At 42.4% G+C, this 22,475-nt stretch overlaps 1 protein-coding gene across 4 annotated transcripts in view; it reads left to right on the forward strand.

Annotated features, from left to right (window-relative positions):
- LOC115010538 (neural cell adhesion molecule L1.1-like) overlaps positions 1-22,021 on the forward strand; it is a 41,530-nt gene extending 19,509 nt beyond the window's left edge. For 2 of the 4 annotated variants that reach the window (XM_029435152.1, XM_029435155.1), the window contains 26 exons: positions 1,951-2,053; positions 3,023-3,192; positions 4,459-4,581; positions 5,048-5,218; positions 5,505-5,619; positions 6,747-6,937; positions 7,423-7,554; positions 9,156-9,299; positions 9,392-9,503; positions 10,350-10,510; positions 10,766-10,922; positions 11,425-11,552; positions 11,668-11,769; positions 12,158-12,364; positions 12,980-13,050; positions 13,152-13,377; positions 15,214-15,320; positions 15,618-15,885; positions 16,041-16,163; positions 16,884-17,060; positions 17,213-17,326; positions 17,570-17,719; positions 18,494-18,625; positions 18,726-18,798; positions 19,758-19,769; positions 21,161-22,021. In XM_029435152.1, coding sequence (XP_029291012.1) covers positions 1,951-2,053; positions 3,023-3,192; positions 4,459-4,581; positions 5,048-5,218; positions 5,505-5,619; positions 6,747-6,937; positions 7,423-7,554; positions 9,156-9,299; positions 9,392-9,503; positions 10,350-10,510; positions 10,766-10,922; positions 11,425-11,552; positions 11,668-11,769; positions 12,158-12,364; positions 12,980-13,050; positions 13,152-13,377; positions 15,214-15,320; positions 15,618-15,885; positions 16,041-16,163; positions 16,884-17,060; positions 17,213-17,326; positions 17,570-17,719; positions 18,494-18,625; positions 18,726-18,798; positions 19,758-19,769; positions 21,161-21,419 — 3,728 coding nt within the window. In that variant the 3' untranslated portion in view covers positions 21,420-22,021. The remainder of the gene's footprint in view (positions 1-1,950; positions 2,054-3,022; positions 3,193-4,458; positions 4,582-5,047; positions 5,219-5,504; positions 5,620-6,746; positions 6,938-7,422; positions 7,555-9,155; positions 9,300-9,391; positions 9,504-10,349; positions 10,511-10,765; positions 10,923-11,424; positions 11,553-11,667; positions 11,770-12,157; positions 12,365-12,979; positions 13,051-13,151; positions 13,378-15,213; positions 15,321-15,617; positions 15,886-16,040; positions 16,164-16,883; positions 17,061-17,212; positions 17,327-17,569; positions 17,720-18,493; positions 18,626-18,725; positions 18,799-19,757; positions 19,770-21,160) is intronic. The other 2 variants (XM_029435154.1, XM_029435156.1) reach the window with 1 other exon arrangement.
- The last annotated feature ends 454 nt before the right edge of the window (positions 22,022-22,475 follow it).

Raw genomic sequence — 22,475 nt, forward strand, 5'->3', positions numbered from 1 at the left:
GTCTATGATCACAGTACTGCAGTATATGATCACAGTACTGCAGTCTATGATCACAGTACTGCAGTCTATGATCACAGTACTGCAGTCTATAGTCACAGTACTGCAGTCTATGTACTGCAGTCTATAGTCACAGTACTGCAGTCTATGATCACAGTACTGCAGTCTATAGTCACAGTACTGCAGTATATGATCACAGTACTGCAGTCTATGTACTGCAGTCTATAGTCACAGTACTGCAGTCTATGATCACAGTACTGCAGTCTATAGTCACAGTACTGCAGTCTATGATCACAGTACTGCAGTCTATGATCACAGTACTGCAGTCTATGATCACAGTACTGCAGTCTATGATCACAGTACTGCAGTCTATGATCTGCAGTCTATGATCACAGTACTGCAGTATATGATCACAGTACTGCAGTCTATGATCACAGTACTGCAGTCTATGATCACAGTACTGCAGTCTATAGTCACAGTACTGCAGTCTATGTACTGCAGTCTATAGTCACAGTACTGCAGTCTATGATCACAGTACTGCAGTCTATAGTCACAGTACTGCAGTCTATAGTCACAGTACTGTAGTCTATAGTCACAGTACTGCAGTCTATAGTCACAGTACTGCAGTATATGACCACAGTACTGCAGTCTATAGTCACAGTACTGTAGTCTATAGTCACAGTACTGTAGTCTATGTACTGCAGTCTATAGTCACAGTACTGCAGTCTATGTACTGCAGTCTATAGTCACAGTACTGCAGTCTATGATCACAGTACTGCAGTCTATAGTCACAGTACTGCAGTCTATAGTCACAGTACTGCAGTATATGACCACAGTACTGCAGTCTATGATCACAGTACTGCAGTCTATAGTCACAGTACTGCAGTCTATAGTCACAGTACTGCAGTCTATAGTCACAGTACTGTAGTCTATAGTCACAGTACTGTAGTCTATGTACTGCAGTCTATAGTCACAGTACTGCAGTCTATGTACTGCAGTCTATAGTCACAGTACTGCAGTCTATGATCACAGTACTGCAGTCTATAGTCACAGTACTGCAGTCTATAGTCACAGTACTGCAGTATATGACCACAGTACTGCAGTCTATGATCACAGTACTGCAGTCTATAGTCACAGTACTGCAGTCTATAGTCACAGTACTGCAGTCTATAGTCACAGTACTGTAGTCTATAGTCACAGTACTGCATGCTGCACTCTAACTGTGTTTTCAACAGTTCTTTCACTCTTTCAACAGTCCTGCACTCAGAGCAGGATGTGGCTACAGTCCATTACATGCTGTTTGTCTGCTCTGTGGGTTTGACTGTAACCATAAAGTATGATCTACTTATTCAACATTTGATATGAATCATTAAGCCCTTCTGACAATTGTGTAATAAGTCCAGCAACTTTTAAGAGATGGAGAAAACTAGCAAAGACAAATCAGACTCAGATTTACATCCGGTGCTGCAGGTGGTCTCAGTTTGTTCAATGATGATATATATATATATATATATATATATATATATATATATATATATATATATATATACAGATATACTACTGATCAGTGCTGTCCCTCACCTGGACAGTTGGTAGCTCAAACTAATTGATTTGAAAAAGATTACCAAATATTGAGTCACTATAATATACTATATATATATTTACTTCACTAAAGGTATTGGATAAACAGTTGAAATGGTTAGCATTAAGCAACGTTACACAAGTTAAAGTAGTGTATACATTTAACTGGTCAGTTCAAAGTGTTGATAAACATTAAGTGATGTGTCTTCCACTGCAGACCAGTGACGACCTGTCCGCCTAATATATGTACTCATGTATTTACCTTGCCTGTATATACTGTAATTACTGTATTTTCAGTTGTACGCCCCAAAGTATTTCATTACTGTGTGTGTGTGTGTGTGTGTGTGTGTGTGTGTGTGTGTGTGTGTTCAGTGTCGCAGCCACCGGTCCTGACAGAGATGCCGCAATCGTACACGGCCTTTTCTCATGAGGACATCAATCTGCCCTGTGAGGCCTCTGGTAACCCGACACCCAGGTACGTACAGCAGTGTGTGTGTGTGTGTGTGTGTGTGTGTGTGTGTGTGTGTGTGTGTGTGTGTGTGTGTGTGTGTGTGTGTGTGTGTGTGTGTGTATTTACAATATGCAATAGATTGGACAAATATTATGGACAAACAAGACGTACAGTTTGTGTCCTCATTTTACTTCTACTTCCTCCCTCTGCTCTTCTGTTGGCATGGCGATAAATGTTCTTATAATGAAATCACAGCAATAACAGAATCATGTCTCTGGTTTTCATTTCTCTTTATCGTTTCCTCCCCTCCCACTCCTCCCTGTTCTCCTCTGTCCTCTCTCACCTCTCCCTCTCTGCCTTTTCTCTTTCTCAAATTCAAACTTATTCTTTTAAATGATTACATTTTATATGTTGTTAATGTTCAGAGCCCATTGGTTCCTACTGAAGACATACATCTTTAAAAACATCTCACGAATGTATAGCTTTATTTATTAAAGGGTTCAGTAATCAAAGCCTGATGCATCTTCTTCCTCTGTGATAGATGGAGCTCCATTGTTGTTAAATAAACTATTGAAACACATCAGTGAGCTTCACTGTTGCACTGACATCTTCCTTCAGCACCATGAACACACACTGTAGTTTATTTTGACTCAACCCCACACACACCGTCCTGCTGCCCAAATACTCACTACAGCACCACATGTGGATTAATCTGCCACTGAAAATAGTCCCTGACAAACGCCCTATGCCCCTTGGAGGTGAGAAAGTAATGAGAGACGTGTAACACGTGGGGGTTGTTGACGCTAAGAGAAATAAGTCTACAAATATATTTCTTTGTTTTGTGCGATGAAAACTAAGGTAGTGCCTCCCTGTGCTTTGTTGCACAGAAGTGTTTAATCATGTGTCGCTTCATGTTTTGGGCGTCTCACTTGCTGTGAGTTAGTCTTTGAATTGCTGTTGACGTGATAAGAAGCGTCATCCTCTCCTCTGTAGTTTCCGCTGGGTGAAGGACGGCGTGGCGTTCGGGAAGGAGCGCAAAAATGTGGGTACGTTGCGAGCCGAAGATGAAGAGACTCTGGACTCGTACGAAGGCTTCTACCGCTGCTACGCCTCCAACACCCTGGGGACCGCCATGACACAATCCATACATGTGATCGTGGAGGGTGAGTCTCACACACATCCTGCAGACACAGCGTGCTGTGCATCCGATGTGTCACACGTGCTGATTCATAGTTACATGAAGGAAATGTTATGAAGGATGTACAGTAAGACACAAATCCCCTCTTCCTTCGCTGTCTCTCCTCCTCCCACACACACACACACAGACACACACACAGACACACACACACACACACACACACACACACACACACACACACACACACACACACTTCAATGACTCAGTGAGGTTGACTGGGGCCACCTGTTCTGCTCTCTCATCTCTTGTTACCATAGCAACCACTTCCTGGAGACAGAGCTGCAGCGTCAGGCGGGAGGTGCATGGGGTTGCAAAGCACGAGGTGTTGGGAAGTCACAGTTTAGGGCCGTCCACACCAACAAACGATATCTATAAATAAGTCAGGTGTATAAGCTCGACAGTGTTTGAGTCTGAAGGTGTGTTTGTTCCACACAGGAGGAACAAACAATAAGTTGTACTTATGGAAATAAACAGCATGTCTCTCCTGCAGCGGCTACTTTTCATCACTTTCTTTTATTCTTATTAAAGTTATTTTTCTGCGCAGCGTACTAACAGGTCTTCATCAGCCAATTTGGCGCCACAGTTTACAGAACGCTGCAGTTATTTTTATAGTTGTTGTTCTTAGAGTGGACGACGCTTGTCACCTGACTGTGTTCAGCTTCCGATAAACACGCTCTGGTCAGAGCAGAGATGTGAGGCTACTTTTGTTCCTCTCACTTGTACAGTTTCAGTCTGATTTGCTCACTAACTCTCTCTAAGATGTGTCTTCTGACTGTCGCTGACAGAAGAGATGAAATGCAGAGCGGCTTTTTGCTGCCGCTGGATTTCACCAGAACTTACCTCTCTGTCGTTCTTTACAGCGAATACTTTCCTGAAAAGATGCTAGAAATGAACACGACCTCCTCCCTTCTGCAATTAGTACTTCTACCATTTCCTTTGATCAGTAGTGTTACACCTGTGAAGCAATGAATAATGTATACAGTATTAAAAAAGAAACTGCATCGTAAGCTCGACGGTAAGAAAAACTGTGAAGCAAGAAAGGAGCACTGCAGCATCGTGCACTGATCACAGCTGTTACAGGACAAACTGCACCAGACAGCAAAGTTGTTTCTTTACTGAATCAGAGAGAGGGACAGTGTCACATGCCATCAGAGAAGACTCAATTCAATGTCCCGATGATTTATGTTGAAGTACATAAAGTTAACTGACATTCTGCTGCTTTGTGTTTCAGCTCAACCAGTTCTTCTAAAACAACAAAAAGTCCATCAGCAAGCTCTTGAGGGAGAAAGCATGATCCTGTCCTGCAACCCTCCAGAGAGCTCGACTCCTCCGCACATCCACTGGATGGACAAGAGTGAGTCTGTTCTTCATTTAGCTTCTTGTCTTCTGTCTAGTTTATTAGCTGTGTGACAGACAGCCAGGCAGACACACAGACGCTTAGTTTCTGCTAGTTGTCCAGTCTGCCTGCCTCTCTGCTTGTTTGTCTCTGTGAGGCTCTTGAATGTGAGCAGCTTTGTGGGATTTAGTTTGCATCTATCCTTCCAGCTGAGTCGGGGGGGCTTTGCGCTGCATTGCAGATCATTTCCACTCAAACTAATGAATGCAGTACTGTCAGCTGATGTCTGGGCTCTTTATATTTCTAATTTGTTCCTTTAGTTGTCCTTCCTTCTCTCTCTCACTGACTGATGAAGCCTTTTAAATGGTCCGTGTAGTTTAGCTCGTGAAAGTCCATACTGCAGTGCACTGAAGAGCCGTTTCTGTTCCCCTCCTGACTACATTGTACCTTAACTGTTCCGGCCCGTGTGTCTCGTTTGCCTCAGAGATGGTGCACATCAAGGAGAACGACAGAGTGATGGTCGGCCTGGATGGGAACTTGTACTTTGCTAATCTGCTTAGGAGCGACAGCAGAAACGACTACTTCTGCAACGCCCAATATACTGCAGCCAGGACTGTTCTCCCTAATACCGCTGTCACCCTCACAGTCTTGCAAAGTGAGTACACACACACACACACACAGACTTAATATTGTTGGAAACATTTGGGATATTTTAAGTACACATCTAAATAAAATATATAGGTCTAGTTGGCGTCAATACAGAAATGTTACATACGACACCTTTAATTGCTTTAAGGAGTTCCATAAAGTAAAAGCAACGATCACTTACTCCTTCAGTTTTATCTAAAATCACTCAAATATGCCATCTTGCAAAAGTCACCTACACTTTTACAGTGAATACATTACAGTGTGTAATGATTTCATATTCTCTCTCTCTTCAGCTAATGATGTCGTTCATGGCAGAAAGCCCCACCTCTTCCGTCCCACCGGCTCACACACCTCCATGCTGGCGCTCAGGAAGCACAGCGTCGTCCTAGAATGTCTCCCCAAAGGCCTGTAAGGATCTCAGTGTGTGTGTGTGTGTGTGTGTGTGTGTGTGTGTGTGTGTGTGTGTGTGTGTGTGTGTGTGTGATAATTTCCACTATACCTCATGTCATAATTGATAACCCAAACGCATTTGCAGTTTAATGCTTTCACTACAGAACTATTACTAACTGCTACTAAATCTACTGCAAGCCCCGTCCAGCGTCTCCACATTAACAGTCTAATGTCTGTAGAAGTGTGTGTGTGTGTGTGTGTGTGTGTGTGTGTGTGTGTGTGTGTGTGTGTGTGTGTGTGTGTGTGTGTGTGTGTGTGTGTGTGTGTGTGTGTGTGTGTGTGTATGTGTGTGTGTGTGGTTATTTTGTATCAGCCTGCCTGTCGTTCAATCAGATCAGAGGCAGATTGATCAGACGGATTTAATCATTTGATACATGATTCATACATTTGTGGACAACAGAAACTTTAAATCATATTAACTTATCTTTATTATTTAAGTATAGTACAGTTCAAAATAGAGAGTAGTGCATGCCACATGTGTTACTCAACAAGACGACAACTCTTAATCCACAACTCCTTTATGACACCTGCCATACTTCAACATGCACTTCCTGTTTGTTTCACAATAAGAGCCCCTACTTCCTTCAAATATGTAAACTGTTAAACAGGTAGATATATGTAGTTACAGTATGTCAATATAAGCATGTTAACACATGTGTCCATCACCTGTAATAAGTCTTTGTACGTATGTAAAGTGTTGCTATAATTTCAGAAATGTGCTCATATCTTCAGCTTGAATGTTCAAAAACAGACACACACACACACACACACACACACACACACACACAGGTTTGATACTAATCCTGTTTATTAAATCCTTTTATCTCTCCTGTGTTTCATTGCTATTTTGTGTTTGCTCTAATTACCCTCCTTCCCAATGGAGTTCCGTCTCCATAGCGATAAATGGAGGGTCATTATAATATTGCCTTAACGAGGAAATGGGATATGACATCATTAACAAGATCATCTGTGTTCATTCAACTCTAATTTCCTCTCAATCGATCCATCTCCATCCATCGCTCTTCCCTCCGTGCTCAATTCTCTCGTCTTCCTCTTCCCTCGTGCGTCCCTCTGTGTCCCTGCAGACCCACCCCGAAGGTGGAGTGGATAAAGAAGGACAGCAGGCTGGAGGACACAAGCGGCAAAGTGGATTCAGATTCACACGACCGCCGGCTTCGCTTCGACAGCCTCACCCAGAATGATGACGGGGAGTACATGTGCAGAGCCTTCAACGAGCACGGTCAAACCTCCCACTCCTTCACGCTCACTGTGGAAGGTAGGCTGCACACGCAACAGACTGCACGTGGACATGCTGCCTTGTCAAGTCCCTCCACGTTAGATTTGAGGCTGTGCTTGAGATATCTTGGCTTTGTGTCCTTAATATACGTAGGTCAAACTCCAAAAACACTGGAACCTACAATTCCCATAATGCAACTCATTAGCATTTGTAATTAGACGCTCCCCACCTTGTACATTTCCATATCTTTCAAACTCCATGCTCCAAGTATGGAACTTTAAAAAGCTCCCTTCAGGGCCATCACATGATGTGATATTGAGAGTGTCTTTAATGATGTGCTTTTATTCTCATTCTTTAACTACCTCTTTTATTTTATTCTTTCTTCCCTTTTCTGTCTTCCATGTCAAATATCTTCCTTCCTCCTTCACTTCCTCTTTTACTTCCTCTGCGTTGCTGCTCTGCATCAGTCAAACATTGCTGACAACAGATTAATGTTCATGTTTTTCTTTGTGTTTTGTTTGTAGCCTCTCCCCACTGGGTGAAGGAGCCTCAGAACCTGCTGTACACTCCGGGGGAAACTGTGCGGCTGGAGTGTCAGGCTGAAGGCATCCCGACCCCGGCCATCACCTGGAGCATCAACGGTCAGCAGGTCTCAGGTGCGGCTGTTTCTCTTGTCTTCTGGTTCTTATCGGACTTTCTTTGCTGTTAAGCGTTAAGGATTAAAACTACAATTTGACCTATATCGATATCGACGTTTTTTGTTGTTGTTATTTATTCCTTCTAAATATATAACCTTTTTGAAAAATAATATTTGTTTTTGTAAAATAATTTAATATAATAAAATAAAATGAAATAATAATTATTTAAAATGAAATAATAATTATTTAAAATAAAATAATAATAATAATAATAATAATAATAATAATAATAACATTTTTGAAAATTAATTGAAAAAAATAAAAAATAATAAACTTTTTGAAAAATGATAATATTTTATACAACTTTGAATACCTTGCTATTCTAGCTACTAAAGATATTGTGAACATCTCTGCCTTGTTGCAGCTCAGCTATTTGTCTTCTCATCCAAGATATGAGACGCAGAGCTGAACAGTGAATGGAGCACATAGTGCAGGAAAAGTGACGTGACTATTTCTCCAATAACTAAGTGCAGTCGCAGTTCAGAAACGTCTCACAGACTGCATGTCGCTGATCTTTCTCTGAGACACTGTGATGCTCCCACAGACGACATTTATTTTCATTTTCATTTGTAGACAAACCACTTCTGACCCTTTTGGCTCTGATAACTCATTTAGTCGACGTTTTCCATCTCAAAGTCGAATAATCAGCACTTTTTAGGTTTCTTTAGGTTCACTTAAAGTTACACTGTATGTCATTATATTACACAACGCTTGACAACCACAGATAGAGTTCAGGGAAGAGCAGCGGTCATTTCCTGGCTCCAGACAGTCCAACATATTGGTCCTTTATAACAGAGAGCCTCTTAAGGTCAGAGGAATTAAGGCAGGAAGTGTGAAGATGGAGGGAGAGAGGGGGAGGAAAGAGAGACAGTAAAACAGAAAGAATGAATGGGGGGGAGAGAGAGAGAGAGAGAGAGAGAGAGAGAGAGAGAGAGAGAGAGAGAGAGAGAAAGGAAAAGGAAGTAAGAACCAAAGGAAGGAAGGATTGATGAAAGAGAGGAATTTAAAAGAAAAGAAAGGTGAAGAAGGAGAAAGAATGAAAGCAACAAATAGGTGGAGACAAAGAGGAAGGAAGGGAGAAAAGAATGAACAATAAGTACAAAAGGAAGGAAACATCCAAAGGAAGTGATGTAGAAAGGAAGGAAAGAAGGAAAGAAGGAAGGAAGGAAGGAAGGAAGGAAGGAAGGAAGGAAGACAAATATCCACACAAGTAAAGAAGAAAGAGGAAAAAACAAAGGAAGTGAGGTAGAAAGGAAGGAAGGAAGGAAGGAAGGAAGGAAGGAAGGAAGGAAGGAAGGAAGGAAAGCAGTCAGAACGAAAGGAAGGATAAGAGAGACAGAGGAAAGAATAAAGGAAATGAGGAATGTAATAAATGAACAGCACAAGCAGAAGCCCAGCTGTGACAATGAGAGCGAGGAGTTCAGGCTGTGTCGCAGCTGCTACCTCTCCTGTTGGACGGCCACTTCCTGTTTAAACATTTCTTTGTGTTCAGCCTGTTTCTGTTTGACAAACTCACAGTATTGCCCCCCCCCCCCCCCCCTCCCCCCTCCCCTGTGTAGAGGTGGATGACGATCCTCGTCGGAGCGTATCAGGTGGTGTGTTGATCCTGAGGGACGTGGAGTTTGCTGACACCGCCGTGTATCAGTGCGAGGCCACGAACAAACACGGCTCCATCCTCCTCAACACCTACCTCTATGTCGTCGGTACGTTCACGCTGCCTCTTCCTCTCGTCCTGGAAACCATCTCACCTCAGAATATGTGATTGATGAGTGTTTTATGGTTGTGTGTCTCGCAGAGCTTCCTCCTCAGATCCTGTCCTCTGATGGAGTGGTGTACAGTACAACTGTGGGCACTAACATCATGATACACTGTCAATCCTTCGGCTCGCCACGACCACACATCACATGGTGAGACACACACACACACACACACACACACACACACACACAATATTCAGACTCAAAGTTGGTGTCTGAGAGCTCCTACTCTACATCTTTACTTTTAGTACATTTAGCTGTCGACAAACTTTTACTTAAGTAATGTTTTGAATGCAGGACTTTTACAGAGTGTACCTTTAGTATTTTTACTAAAGTAAAGTATCTGAATACTTCTTCCATTAAATAGCATCGCAAATTAGAGTCAGTGTGTTCTCTCCCCTCGCTATAGTAAACACTCTCACAGAGAAGTTTCTGTGACACAGCCACAGGTTTTACTTTCAGTGCAGCAGCGCCCTCCGGTGGCTGCAGGAACAAACACATTCTGATAAATGAGATGTTTAATTGTTTATTATGTTATAACTCTTCATGGATTTCATTGTATTGTTTTACTGCTTAGTCACAAATATTTGATCAATTATGCAACCTGTGTTTTTATCTTTAAAACCTTTTTCTTAATTATAATTAAGCTGCTTTTGGCTTCTAACCTCTGCTCAATAATAATTAGACACAATGTGCGTTATACAGCATGCAAAGATGCTTTCTCCAGATGAAAGGTTGATTTACAGAGTTAAATCCCTCCTCTCTCTCCGGCTCGTCCTTTATTGATCTTCTTCTGTCCGTCACACATTCACTGATGATCCAAGAAACACTCCCATCGATCCAGTTACTTGGATTTACTGCGGTTACTGTGGTATCCATTTCTGTGTGGAATAAAAGCCTCAGGAGGGACAGAGCTGCAGCGACACCTCTGATTTATGCACGTCAGGATCAATATATATGTGTGTGTGTGTGTGTGTGTGTGTGTGCTGTCTGTAGGGAGGGTGAGTACAAGCTTCCTCTGCTGTCGGACCCTCGTGTCGCTCTGATGACCAATGGGACGATCGTGCTGTCCAACGTCAGTCACGATGACAGTGGAGAGTACACCTGCTCCATCAAACACACCAACATCTCCATCACTGCTCACCTGGAAGTCTACAGTGAGTCTAATATAATATTGTGCCAATATTCAAGTTTTGAGTGTTGAGGAACAAGAGTTCTGAAACTATGCAATGCACAAAAGGATCTGAAGGAGGCTCGACTCACATGTGCAAACTTTTAATAAGCAGCAGCTGATGGTGAAGCAGCTCCTGAAAGATAGTGGAAACAAATGAAATAAAGACATTTTGTTTGTTTGCTGAGTACGTTTAAACATGTCGTAAGTCGTGCTCACAGTGTTTTCTTGTTCCTGTCAGATCGGACGGAGATACTGACGAGCCCGCAGGACGAGCGTGTGCTGAGAGGAGGCAGCGCTCTGCTGGACTGTCGCTTCTACAAAGACCCTCGGCTGCATAAGTACCAGATCGTGTGGAGGAAAGGCTCGCATAAGCTGCAGGAAACGTCAGATGACAAGTAAACACACACTGAGATGCTTCAATCAGCACATTAGTGTCATGAAGTGGATCATGTGACAATCTGAACTAAATGTCCCAAAAAATAAAGCTCAGTTTCTGGTTCGAAAAAGATTCTTTTCACATTCTAACAAAATGTTTTTCATGTTGTAATTACGCATTTTTCTCGTTACTGCGACCAAATTAAATCAGTTTTAACAAGAGAACAACAGATTACTTCATCTTGTTGTATCACAATTATATGATTTTAGATCATATACAGAAAAATATAAATAAATGTGTAACATTCAACCAGTTACACAGAAAATGTCTGGTTATTTAATAACCTTTAAGTTTAAACTAATACATATTATGATATTATGTATAAATCTGTAAATGAGTTAAAACAGGCAGAAATGTCCTATAAGTGTATTTACATAACGTGTGTGTGTGTGTGTGTGTGTGTGTGTGTGTGTGTGTGTGTGTGTGTGTGTGTGTGTGTGTGTGTGTGTGTGTGTGTGTAGGCACACTATCTTTGAGAATGGCACCCTGAAAGTGACAGACATCCAATCAGACGACAGCGCAAGTTACTCCTGTGAGGTCATCACTGAGCTGGACATTGTAACAGCCAGTGGCTCCATCACTGTCGTAGGTACGTCCCTCCGTGTGTGTGTGTGCGTGTGTGTGTGTGTGTGTGTGTGTGTGTGTGTGTGTGTGTGTGTGTGTCAGTTTATTTTAACACTAAAAGCTTTGTGTCTTCCCCTCAGCTCCGCCGGATCCTCCCAAAAATCTGTCTCTATCTAATGTTGACGACCACAGCCTCACTCTCAGCTGGATCCCAGGAAACTCACACAACAGCCCCGTCATAGGTACTGAACACACATATGTGACCACCATCTTGTTTGGGAATAAACGCCAAGACACACGTGACCTGGATCTGATATGTGCAGGCTGTTGCACAAATAACAAATACACACACTGGGCCCAGGCACACACACACACACACACACACACACACACACACACACACACACACAATATTGCAATATTTTAAATGTTTGATTTTAGTTTAGTTTATTATTTTGAAGTAAAGCTAAAGTAAATTAAATGAAATTGTTATACAATGGATTACATTACTAATAACAAAGGTTGTCATGTTATTTGCGACAGCGTTTTAAAGTATTGAGCTGCTCCGAGTTCCTGATCCTAACGTTTCACAAGATGTAGTGTTGACTTCGTCGTGTCTGCGTCTCTCAGAGTTCATCGTGGAGGCCCAGGAGGAGCAGCACGCAGAGGAGGGGAAGCAGAGGTGGGAGGAGTGGGAGAGAGTCCCCGGGGACTTCGACCACCTGGAGCTGACCCTCCACCCCTACTGCACCTACCACTTCAGGGTCATCGCCATCAACGAGATCGACCACAGCGCCCCCAGCAAGCACTCGAGAAACCACAGCACGTCGCCGGCCAGTACGTGACACCAGACGCAGACACTGTGACGTCTGTGATGTTTGGATTAGATGTTCATTAACTCTGAGCAGTCAGAAGTTTGATTCCCACACTTATCTTGTCTCTATTAAGATAAGGAGACTGTTAAAAGAGTAATTAAACATTTTGGGAGATACGCTTATTCGCTTTCTTGCCACATGAGAAGGTGGATAACGTTCTCGTGTGTGTCAATGAAGGTACAGCCAGCAGCTGGTTAGCTTAGCTTAGCGCCCCGCGCAGAGATAGACCCTTAAAGGAACACTTCACCCACATAATGATCCTTTGTAAATCAATTCACTTTGAACACCTCCATGGTGAACGAAGAATCCAAAACAACAACACCTCGTGCAGGATGATCCACTGCTCGTTTATTGCATGCTGACTACTTCCCAGACACTTTTATATGGATCAAACTAATGAAATATAACATTAATGATGAGTTTACATATTGTGTTATCCAGTCCTAATGCTAAACTAAGTAATGTATGATACCTAATTCTCAGCACAAAGCAAACAAGTGTATTTGTCAAACTGTCTCTTTAAAATGGTTTGTGTTCTAGCGTTACGAAGTGTCTTTCTCCCTCCTTCTCCCTGCAGTTCCTGACAGTAACCCCACCGGCGTGCGCAGTGAGTCCACAGACCCGAAGACTCTGGTCATTTCATGGGATGTGAGTACTTCAATCTGCATGCATCTGTGTGTGAGCGTGCTCTTGGTGCAGGCACGCCTCTTTAATCCAAATCCATTGTATATTCCTGTGCGTCGTCGCAGGAGATGGACAAGCGCTCGCATAACGGCCAGGGCTTCCAGTACAAGGTGTTTTGGCAAGAGTCTGGAGTGACAGATGTCCACTGGAACCACGCCTACGTGCAGTCTCCGCCGTTCTTGATAAACAACACGGGAACGTACACACCGTTCAAGATCAAAGTCCAGGCTGTCAACTCACTCGGAGAAGGACCGGCACCGGTGCCTGAGATCGGACACTCTGGAGAGGACGGTACGTAGGCGTGTACAGAAAATATCGATGCACTCGAGTGTTACAATATTATGTTTTGTGATACTGTATTGATTTGTTTATTAATAGATTGAGGCAAATATTTGTGGCAGACAGCGGCTCAGATTGCACAAACACTAGTTATATAATGTTGGATGTTATTATTATTAGTATTATTATTAGAAATGACATAAACTGTAGTTGTTCTGGCTGGACCAGACAAGCAATGGTGCAAACATCTTTAAAATACCACGAAGCAATGCACTCTGGTCATTTTAAAAGAAGAAAAAGAAAATGAATGAATGACAATAAATACATAATAATAAAGTCAAAGAAAGAAAGAAAATTAGGAAATGAAAAAGGGAAAAATAGACAATCCATAGAAACAACAAAAGAAATACAGAAAACAACATACCAACATAGTTACAGTTTAATCTCTGCAGGTTATTTTGGTCAAGGTTGAAAAACAAATGAGTAAAATTTGAGTACATTTCTAATTTACATCTGGACAGACTTGGGAATACTTTGACTTTACTGAGTGCAAAGTCAAAGTCAAAGTCAAGCAGAGTCTATGAAACAAATTCAATTATAATTTTATTGAATAGTAAACAAAAAGCTTTGGACTGCTGGCACATATTCTTTCCCCGCAAGTCTTCATCAAATTCAAACTCTTCTATTCTTTTATGTGAACTTTCCTGTATTAAAAGTGATGAATTACATCCTTCATAAAAGAGGTCAAAATTCCTCTTCTTACATAACGCTGGGTATTAAAAGACTGAAACCATCTCACAATAAGACGTCTTCACATCGCGGCTGCAGAAATGTCCAATGAAACGTGTCAACGTGAATGCTCTGTTTTGTTGCGATCTCGTTTATAGTTGAAACAAGCGTTCTGCTGTGCAGCTTGTTAATTGCTCTCAGTGGGAAAATGTCTTTAGGTCAAGAGTCAAGAGCCTCAATTAGTTATGGATAGGCAGCTGTTACATAACTGCAACCCAAATTCTGTTTACCATAACCAAGAGTCTTATCAGCCTCAGTCTGGGTTGACAGGCTGCAGCGTTTATCACCATTTAGCTGAAGCAGAAGTGTCTTCAGAGGAAGCTTCTGACACACGGAGGTGATGGCTGTAGACTACAGTTATAATAATATGACGAGTACTAATTAATCTGGATTACTGTTTTGTGTTTGTACTGCTGCACAATATGTCGTTTTCCTTTCTTTTATCGTCTTAAAAAGAAAGACTGCACTATTGCACTCCTATCAGTAGAAAGCTGCGCTTTAAAATGTACATTTTGTTTTTTTCATTGGTGCCTGTTGTTTTCAGTTCATTGTCCATTTGTCAATAAAAGAATGTTGGAAATGTGTTTGTATTGTAGAAGAAAGCAGCAGGAAGGCAGAACTGAGTGCAATTTAATAATCTGCTTTTTAAATCGTTATTGCGACAACATTGTCTGTGTTGCATGTTTTCCTGATATTGTGCAGCCCTACTTGTTCTGGGATTGACTGCTGGGATCCGCCGCCATTGTCCCGCGCTCTTTACACGTGCATGCGCCCTCTGCTGGTGCCTTTTGAGTTTACATGCATTTCATTAATTATTAATGTCATTCAAATGGGTGCCACTGTGGATTGGGTGGCACAGGTCCATGAGTCTGATTCATTCACTGACAATTTAGGATGAGTTTGTTTGGAAAGAATCCCACAGACAAGTAGCTTAGACGACAACAAATGAAACATGTTCCTTACTTTCAATGAGGACATTTGTTTTGTCGAATACTTGTGTGTGTTTGTTCTTACAGCAAGCTCACCCTCTCTCCCTCACCCTCTCTCCCTCCCTCTCAGAGCCTGTGGAAGCTCCCACTGGAGTCACAACTACTGTGATTGACAGCACGGTCAGAGTCAAGTGGAACGAAGCCCAAAATGTCCGAGGTCTGCTGATGGGATACAAGGTACCAGTTATAACAACTTTACTCAAGGAACATCAGCTCCGCTCACTGTTGCTTATGTCACAGATACTTTTACTTTATAGTGTATATAGTATCGTATATTTATTTATAAATCACACACGTAAAAACATTAAATATGCAGTACGTGTGAGGGTGTGATAGAAACCTGTAATGGCTTTTATATATATAAAAAACAAAAGACATACAAAAGTTAAAATATAATCAAATATCATCACTAAGGCATCCGTCATTCTTGGTTGAACTGCACGTTGATTTAACTTTTGTCTGCCTCCATGTCAGATTTACATCCGGAGGGTGGGTCCACACGACGGTCGTGTCCGGAGGTCTCTTGGAAAACTGCACCAGGCCAAAGAGAAAGAGGGACACTTAGAGCGAGGCAGGGAGAGAGACAGGGAGAGTCGGGTGGTGGTGGTCCACGGCAGGACCACCTCAGAGGAAGTGTCGAGGCTGCAGCTTTATTCTCGGTACGAGGTGTCCGTCACTGCCTTCAACAGCAAAGGGGAGGGGCCTCACTCCCCCCCGCACCACTTCAGCACCCCAGAGGGAGGTGAGTTTAAATGAGAAGCGGTGTTCACCCGGCAAGAGGTGCACTTATTAAAGATATGTATTTGCTACAAGATATGCCAACATGTGTGTGTGTGCGTGTGTGTGTGTGTGTGTGTGTGTGTGTGTGCGTGTGCGTGTGTGTGTGTGTGTGTGTAGCGCCTGGTCCTCCTGCATCGTTGAGGTTTGAGAGTCCTTCAGAGAAATCGCTGACCCTCTACTGGACCCCTCCAGAGGAAACCAACGGCGTGCTGGTGGGATACATGGTGCAGTATCAACAGGGTAGGTCTGCTGCTTCAGAATGGACTGAACACATTGGGGTGAAGAGATTATATTCATTATTATGAGAAATTAGATATAAAAGTATAATAAGTAACTTTTAAAATGTCTGAAAACGACAAGACCAACGTAAGTTTTTTGTATATGTTCTATGTATTTTTTTTACTTGTATATTTACATCATCCAAAAGGTTCAACAACAACAACATTCAAACCAAGAGAAACTTGTAATGGTGTAAAGCAGGGGGTGTAGTGCGGGACGGGTAGATCGCGCACCGTTAAAATAAATATATATTCACATTCGGATTCACATTCCTTCCTCGGCTCTGTTTCTCTCCCAACACACACACACACACACGTGCGCACACACCTACAGTCAGAGACAGAGCGGAGGAAAGGAGAGGAGGGAACTACAGCAATGGTGGTGAAGACTACAACTCCCATGATCCCACGCTGCTTCACCATACCAGCAAACTGCATCTTTTGTTATTGTATTGATTGAGACCCCTAGTGGCAGAAAATAAGTACATTATATGAGTAGAGGTAGCAAATAGCATAAAAGGCAAATATTCAAGTGAAGCACTGCTTCTTTTTGTCTCAGTTCCTAAACTCTGCAACGACAATACATTTCCAATATAAGAACCTGAAACTTGTACTTACTTAAATACATTACTTGAGTAAAGGTAAACACTGCTGACAACCACCTGGTTTGTGTTCCATGTAGAGGTGGAGACCAGAGACAGCCCGCTGGAGATGCAGTTCCTCATCGATTCCTCTGTGACTCACTTTGAGTTGGAGTCTCTGGACCCGAGCAGCCATTACATCTTTAAAGTGATCGCACGCACCAGCACTGCAGCTGGACCTCCCATCACACGGAGGGGCGCCACCCTGCTGGACGGAGGTGAAAATACAGGATTTGCTTACTTAGTGTTTTACTTTAAAATGTTTTTATTTTGTATTGCTCTCATTTACACTTTATAACTGTATTTATATGTTTTCATTCATTTCCTCCTTCCTGTTTCCCTTCTTTTCTCTAAATCCTCCACCTTCCAGTTCCTCCAGCCCACATCAGCATAGTTTCCAGCAAGACATCTCTCAACCTGAGCTGGGTGCCCGGAGAGCGAGACAGGAACCACGGCTTCATCATCCACTACCTCAGGAAAAGTCGTAAGAAGAGGGTGGAGGGGAGAGAGGGAGAGAGGGAGAGCAGCTTTTACATTTCTGCATAATGACGCTAAGAGAATAATGGAGGAGAACGCAGAGCAGGGAAGTGGAGAGAGAAGAGAATACCATTATCAATTATTAACACTGATAGGTTTATCAGTGAGGAAAGTTTCATCCGTGCAAAATACGACGGAGTCTAACGACAACTTCACTAATGACTTTCCTTTATGTGTGCGTTTGCTGCAGCCGGGTGTGATTGGTCGGACTCAGAGGTGGTGAACTCCACGCAGGGTTTCTATTCGCTGACAGGCCTCCAACCAGGATCTCAGTACCAGCTTGTGATCAAGCACAGAAACGAGACTCATTGGGAAAATGTGACATGGACCATGGGACCAGGTATGTGTGGAAACATGCACAAAAACACAATGTTTGGATTCTGGTGCTAACTTGCAGAACTTGCCTCAGATTCATCACGTTTTAAAGTTTTTCTCAGTGTCAAAGTAATTCAGTGATAGTTGTTTGTACATTTATGGTTACAATGCAAACAGGAACTTCTAATAGCTAATTCGGCAGACTTTAAAGGGATAGTCTGGTACTTATCCATAGTCAGTGTATTACTCCCTACAGTAGAAAACGGTCGGTGCGCGCCCAGTCTGGAGAAGCAGGCAGGATTATGGATTATGGATTAAAGCAAAAAGGCCCACCTTAAAAAATCATTATCAGTTTAAATGTACGCTATATTTAGAATATTTTCTCCACTGACAGCTCTGTCAGACGGGGAATAGAAGGTGTTTTTCCATTTTCTATTCAAATCCACCAGACTCCATTGACAAAAATAGTAATTTAACCTCGCAGAACACGGGACTCTACCGCTGCCTCGATCACTGAGTTTGTTTGTGTTATTGTGTGACTTTGGTTCATTTGAAATAACTATTTAAAACACTAAACTTTAAACGGAAACACTGGTTTTGTAGTCATTAATGAACTTCTACTTTCCCCATCACTTTTTTTCACAATAATTTTTACATTAAAGTTTTCCAAGAAAAGGAAGGTTGGTTCTGTCTATCATCCCTAAATAAAGGTAACATTTACAGGAGGCAGATGGAGTCCAGTTGCAATGACAATCATTGGTATTAATCGTTAGTTAATTCATCTCTCTCCATCCCTCAGCGCCGTCGGAGTTGCCCAGTGGGTTCGCCAACCAAGGTTGGTTGATAGGACTCATCAGCGCCATCCTGCTGCTGGTGATGATACTGCTCATCCTCTGCCTCATCAAGCGCAGTAAGGGCGGCAAATACGCAGGTAAGACAAACAACACGCTCACATGCACACACACACACGGGCACATGCAGACTTTAGTCTGTATTCAAGAGTTTGATGTTGAGGGGTTTTTTTCTCACAGTGAAGGACAAAGAAGACAAGGAGGTGGACTCTGAGGCTCGGCCCATGAAGGATGAGACGTTTGGAGAGTACAGGTGGGTCTCCTCTCACAGTCACAGGCGGCAATTTATTTATTTTCCTTTGGGATGAAGGACACATATGAATAATAATATAAAAGGGCATCACATCATCTTATAATAGTAGGTCAGGTAGTTCATTGCACATTGCAGATCGTACACATTGAGGCGGGGCTGCCGTCTTCAGGACGCTGATGTTCCTGCTTTATGAGAAGATCTAACTGGATGTATTGACACAAGTTCTCCATCAGCGTAGAGAACTAATGGTTTTCTGACTAAATTATGCAAAGATAGAAACGCTAAAACAATTCTCTCTTGAATTAAAGAGAATTTATTATTCTGTCGCAGAACATGCTATTTAATTTCATTAGAGGAGTAGAAGTATAAAGTAGCAGAAAGTGGAAACACTTAAGAACCTCAACATTGTACACAGTAAATGTTTCCACCACTTTAGTCACTTGAGTGTGTCGGTCAGTATTATGATGCTCTGACCACATGCTTACCGGGTTTTATCCAAGGTGAATTCAGATTTTACTGAGAGTTATGATGCTGCTTTGGAAGTCTGGGCAAAGTTTCCTCTCCGAAGAAGCCGGTGGACTCTTCGTCACAGAGCTGAGAGAGAGGAGTGCTGCTTTTAAGAGGAAGACACGAGCTGATTATATCGACTTCTCATTAACGAACCCACTGATGTGCTCCTCCTCGTCCCACTCAGCTGTGCTGCTTTACGGACCTGCTTTTATAATCCTGTCCAATAGGAGTCTTCATTTCAAAGTCATTATTTATTTATCATCTACAGCCTTTTTTATTATAAGGTTTCCTGCAATGCTTAACAATTTCAATACCTTTATTTTGGAATGAAATCTCTACTAATTTTATTTTCTGTTTTTGCTCTAATATTCATTATTATTTGACCTTTAGCTCTAACACTTTCAGCTCTCATTCCTTTTTATCTCTCTTCCTTAATGCTCTGCCTGCAGATCTCTGGAGAGGTGAGAAAGTTAATCACCTCTTTACCTCTTACATGCATGTTTGGCTTCTTGTGCCCATCGCCGACTGTGTTGTGATAGAATTAAACCCCTCTGTGGCAGAGATAACCAGCCCTTTATTTCTAATTCACCCTGTTGGACAGCTATTAATCCACTAATTCCATCAGTACAACAGTCACGTCAGGTTTTACACTTCTCCTTTTCCCCTGAACGATTATTAAGTATTGCAGCCTTCCTTGTATATATGGGGCTAAATGGGGGCTTTTAGTGTGAAAAGACATTGAGTGCAGCAAAGTGGTGAGTAGATTGTGGCTGTGGCTCAGGAGGTCGGAAGGTCGGGGGTCGATCTTTGGCAAGATACTGAACCCACAAGTTGCAGCCAACAGCGTGTGAGCGCATGTGAGTGTTCATCGCTCCTGATGAGCAGCTGGCAGCCTGAATGGATGAATGCTGGCTTGCGTTGTAAAGCACTTTAAGTGGTCGCTAAGTCTAAAAAAGTGCTTTATAAATGCAGATGGAATTACTGCTGCGGAAATGAAGTATTGTACTCTGATTGTACCGATGACTTAATGTTGCATGTGAGCTGTTGTAGGTCATTTGAACCCCATCAATGTGGGTTTCTTTACTCAGCCATGGCCAGTGTACTCAAATCCTCGACTTAAAGTACCAACACAATAATGTGAAAATACTTCTGTGTTTGAAACCCGTCTTAAGTCCAAGTACAGAAGTGCTAATAAACATTATTAGTCCTGATGCATCGATGTTCAAGCAGCGTTGCTGTTGCAGCTGGTTTGAACTGCTTTATATCCAATTAGATAGTTTAGACCTGTGGTTCCCAACCTAGGGGTCGGGCCCCTCCAAAGGGTCCCCATATAAATCTGAGGGGTCATGAGATGATTAATGGGAGAGAAGATACAAATCTGTATTTATATAACAAATTAAAGATTATAATCAATGATTTGTTGTGAAATAACGGATCATTTTACCAATTTGGGCCTCAAACTGTTATTCAAATGAAACCTTTAAACATCTGAAACACGACAAGGAGCGGTCACGAGCCAAAAGGGTTGTGAAACAGGCTTTATTCCTGAAATATGTATTGTCTAAACTGAACATATACATATCTTTTATGTAAAATCTTAATCTGAAAAGTAAAAGACAACAACAATAAAGCTGTCAGATAAAGGTAGTGGAGTAAAAAGTACAATTATAGTAGAAGTATCACGTAACTACTCGAGGTGAATACAAATACCTCGAAACTGTGTAGTGCGAGAGAGTAAACAACGTACATTTCAGCACTGGCCATGGTTGCTCCAGGTGTTATTTGAATAGCAGCTTTTAAATGATAATTCCCGGTCATTTGTGACGGTGTGTCTCTCTGTGTCTTCTCTCAGTGATGCGGATGAGAAGCGCTCAGACAGCCAGCCGTCTCTGTGCGGGGAGAGTAAGCTGGGCAGCGACGACTCTCTGGCTGAGTACGGAGACAGTGTGGACATCCAGTTCAACGAGGACGGCTCGTTCATCGGCCAGTACAGCGGCCGGGGGCCCGTCCCCCCCGGCCACGAGAGCTCTGGTCCCACCTCTCCCGTTAACGCAGTCCCACCTGTCCCCATCGCTCCATCCATGCCGAGCACCCTGAACCGGCCCAGCTAGACACACACACACACACACACATTACAAAAATAACACACATACACACTGCCTGCCTGCAACAAAACACAAAGGGACAGACCACTCCTGACTGCACTGCCTGTAATGTTAGTAGTGCACACACACACACACACACACACACACACACACACACACACTGTCTCAATACATTCCGAAGGTTTATGCAGTGAAGCTGTTTACAGGATGTCTCGCCTTTTCTACTCCAAGTTTACACATTCACACACTCAGAAACACACTCACACCTGCAAGCAAACACACCAAATGAGAAAGCGCTTCACTCTTCTATAGGAAACAGAGCTCGCTGCACCAGCTGTTCATCAAACATTAGTGTTACGCAGGTCGAGATGAGTTCTTTCTACATATTTAAGTAATTAAGCAGTTTCATGTTAAGAATCCGGGTTCCTCCAACGCGGCCGCAAACGTTTTCTCAGCTTGTTTCTCTGATGACTTCAGATCCAGAGGTTTGACGACTGCAAGTCTTTCATCCGGTTATAATATATTTAAAAATGACCCAAGATCCAAAAGGTGTTTGTAAAAATGTGGCTTAAAACGGGAAAGAAAAAAAAGGTCAAACACTGGAGGATGAAACAGACGTATTTCTCTCGTTGTAGTTTGAAACAAGCAACAGCTGGTGCAACGGTCCAGCAGAGGAAGTTACCCTGACAAAAGGGAAATCTCATCTTGTCATCGTGTACAAACATGTATTCTGTTTCATTAACACATTTAAAGTCATATTCATTGTTTTTGTATAAACACACCACTTTCAGTTATATTTGTTACTTCTCGTCACCACTCTGTGTCTTTGTTTATGCTGTTTACGAGCTATTTATTTGTGTTTGTGTGCATGCGTCTGAGGGTGATCTTGCTATTTATTGATGTGTGCGCGTCTATCAGAGCGGCTCCCTAACCTAAGATGCATGCCCCTCGCTGAGGCATTTAAAAATCAAGAAGTTGATATATAGCGTATGAGTTTAAAGACTGTTACTTTGTGTGTCTGTGTGTGTGTGTGTGTGTGATTGTTCACGCTCTCCCTCCCTG

This window comes from Cottoperca gobio, chromosome 7 (genome assembly GCF_900634415.1).
Source record: "Cottoperca gobio chromosome 7, fCotGob3.1, whole genome shotgun sequence".
NCBI classification, from domain to species: domain Eukaryota; kingdom Metazoa; phylum Chordata; class Actinopteri; order Perciformes; family Bovichtidae; genus Cottoperca; species Cottoperca gobio.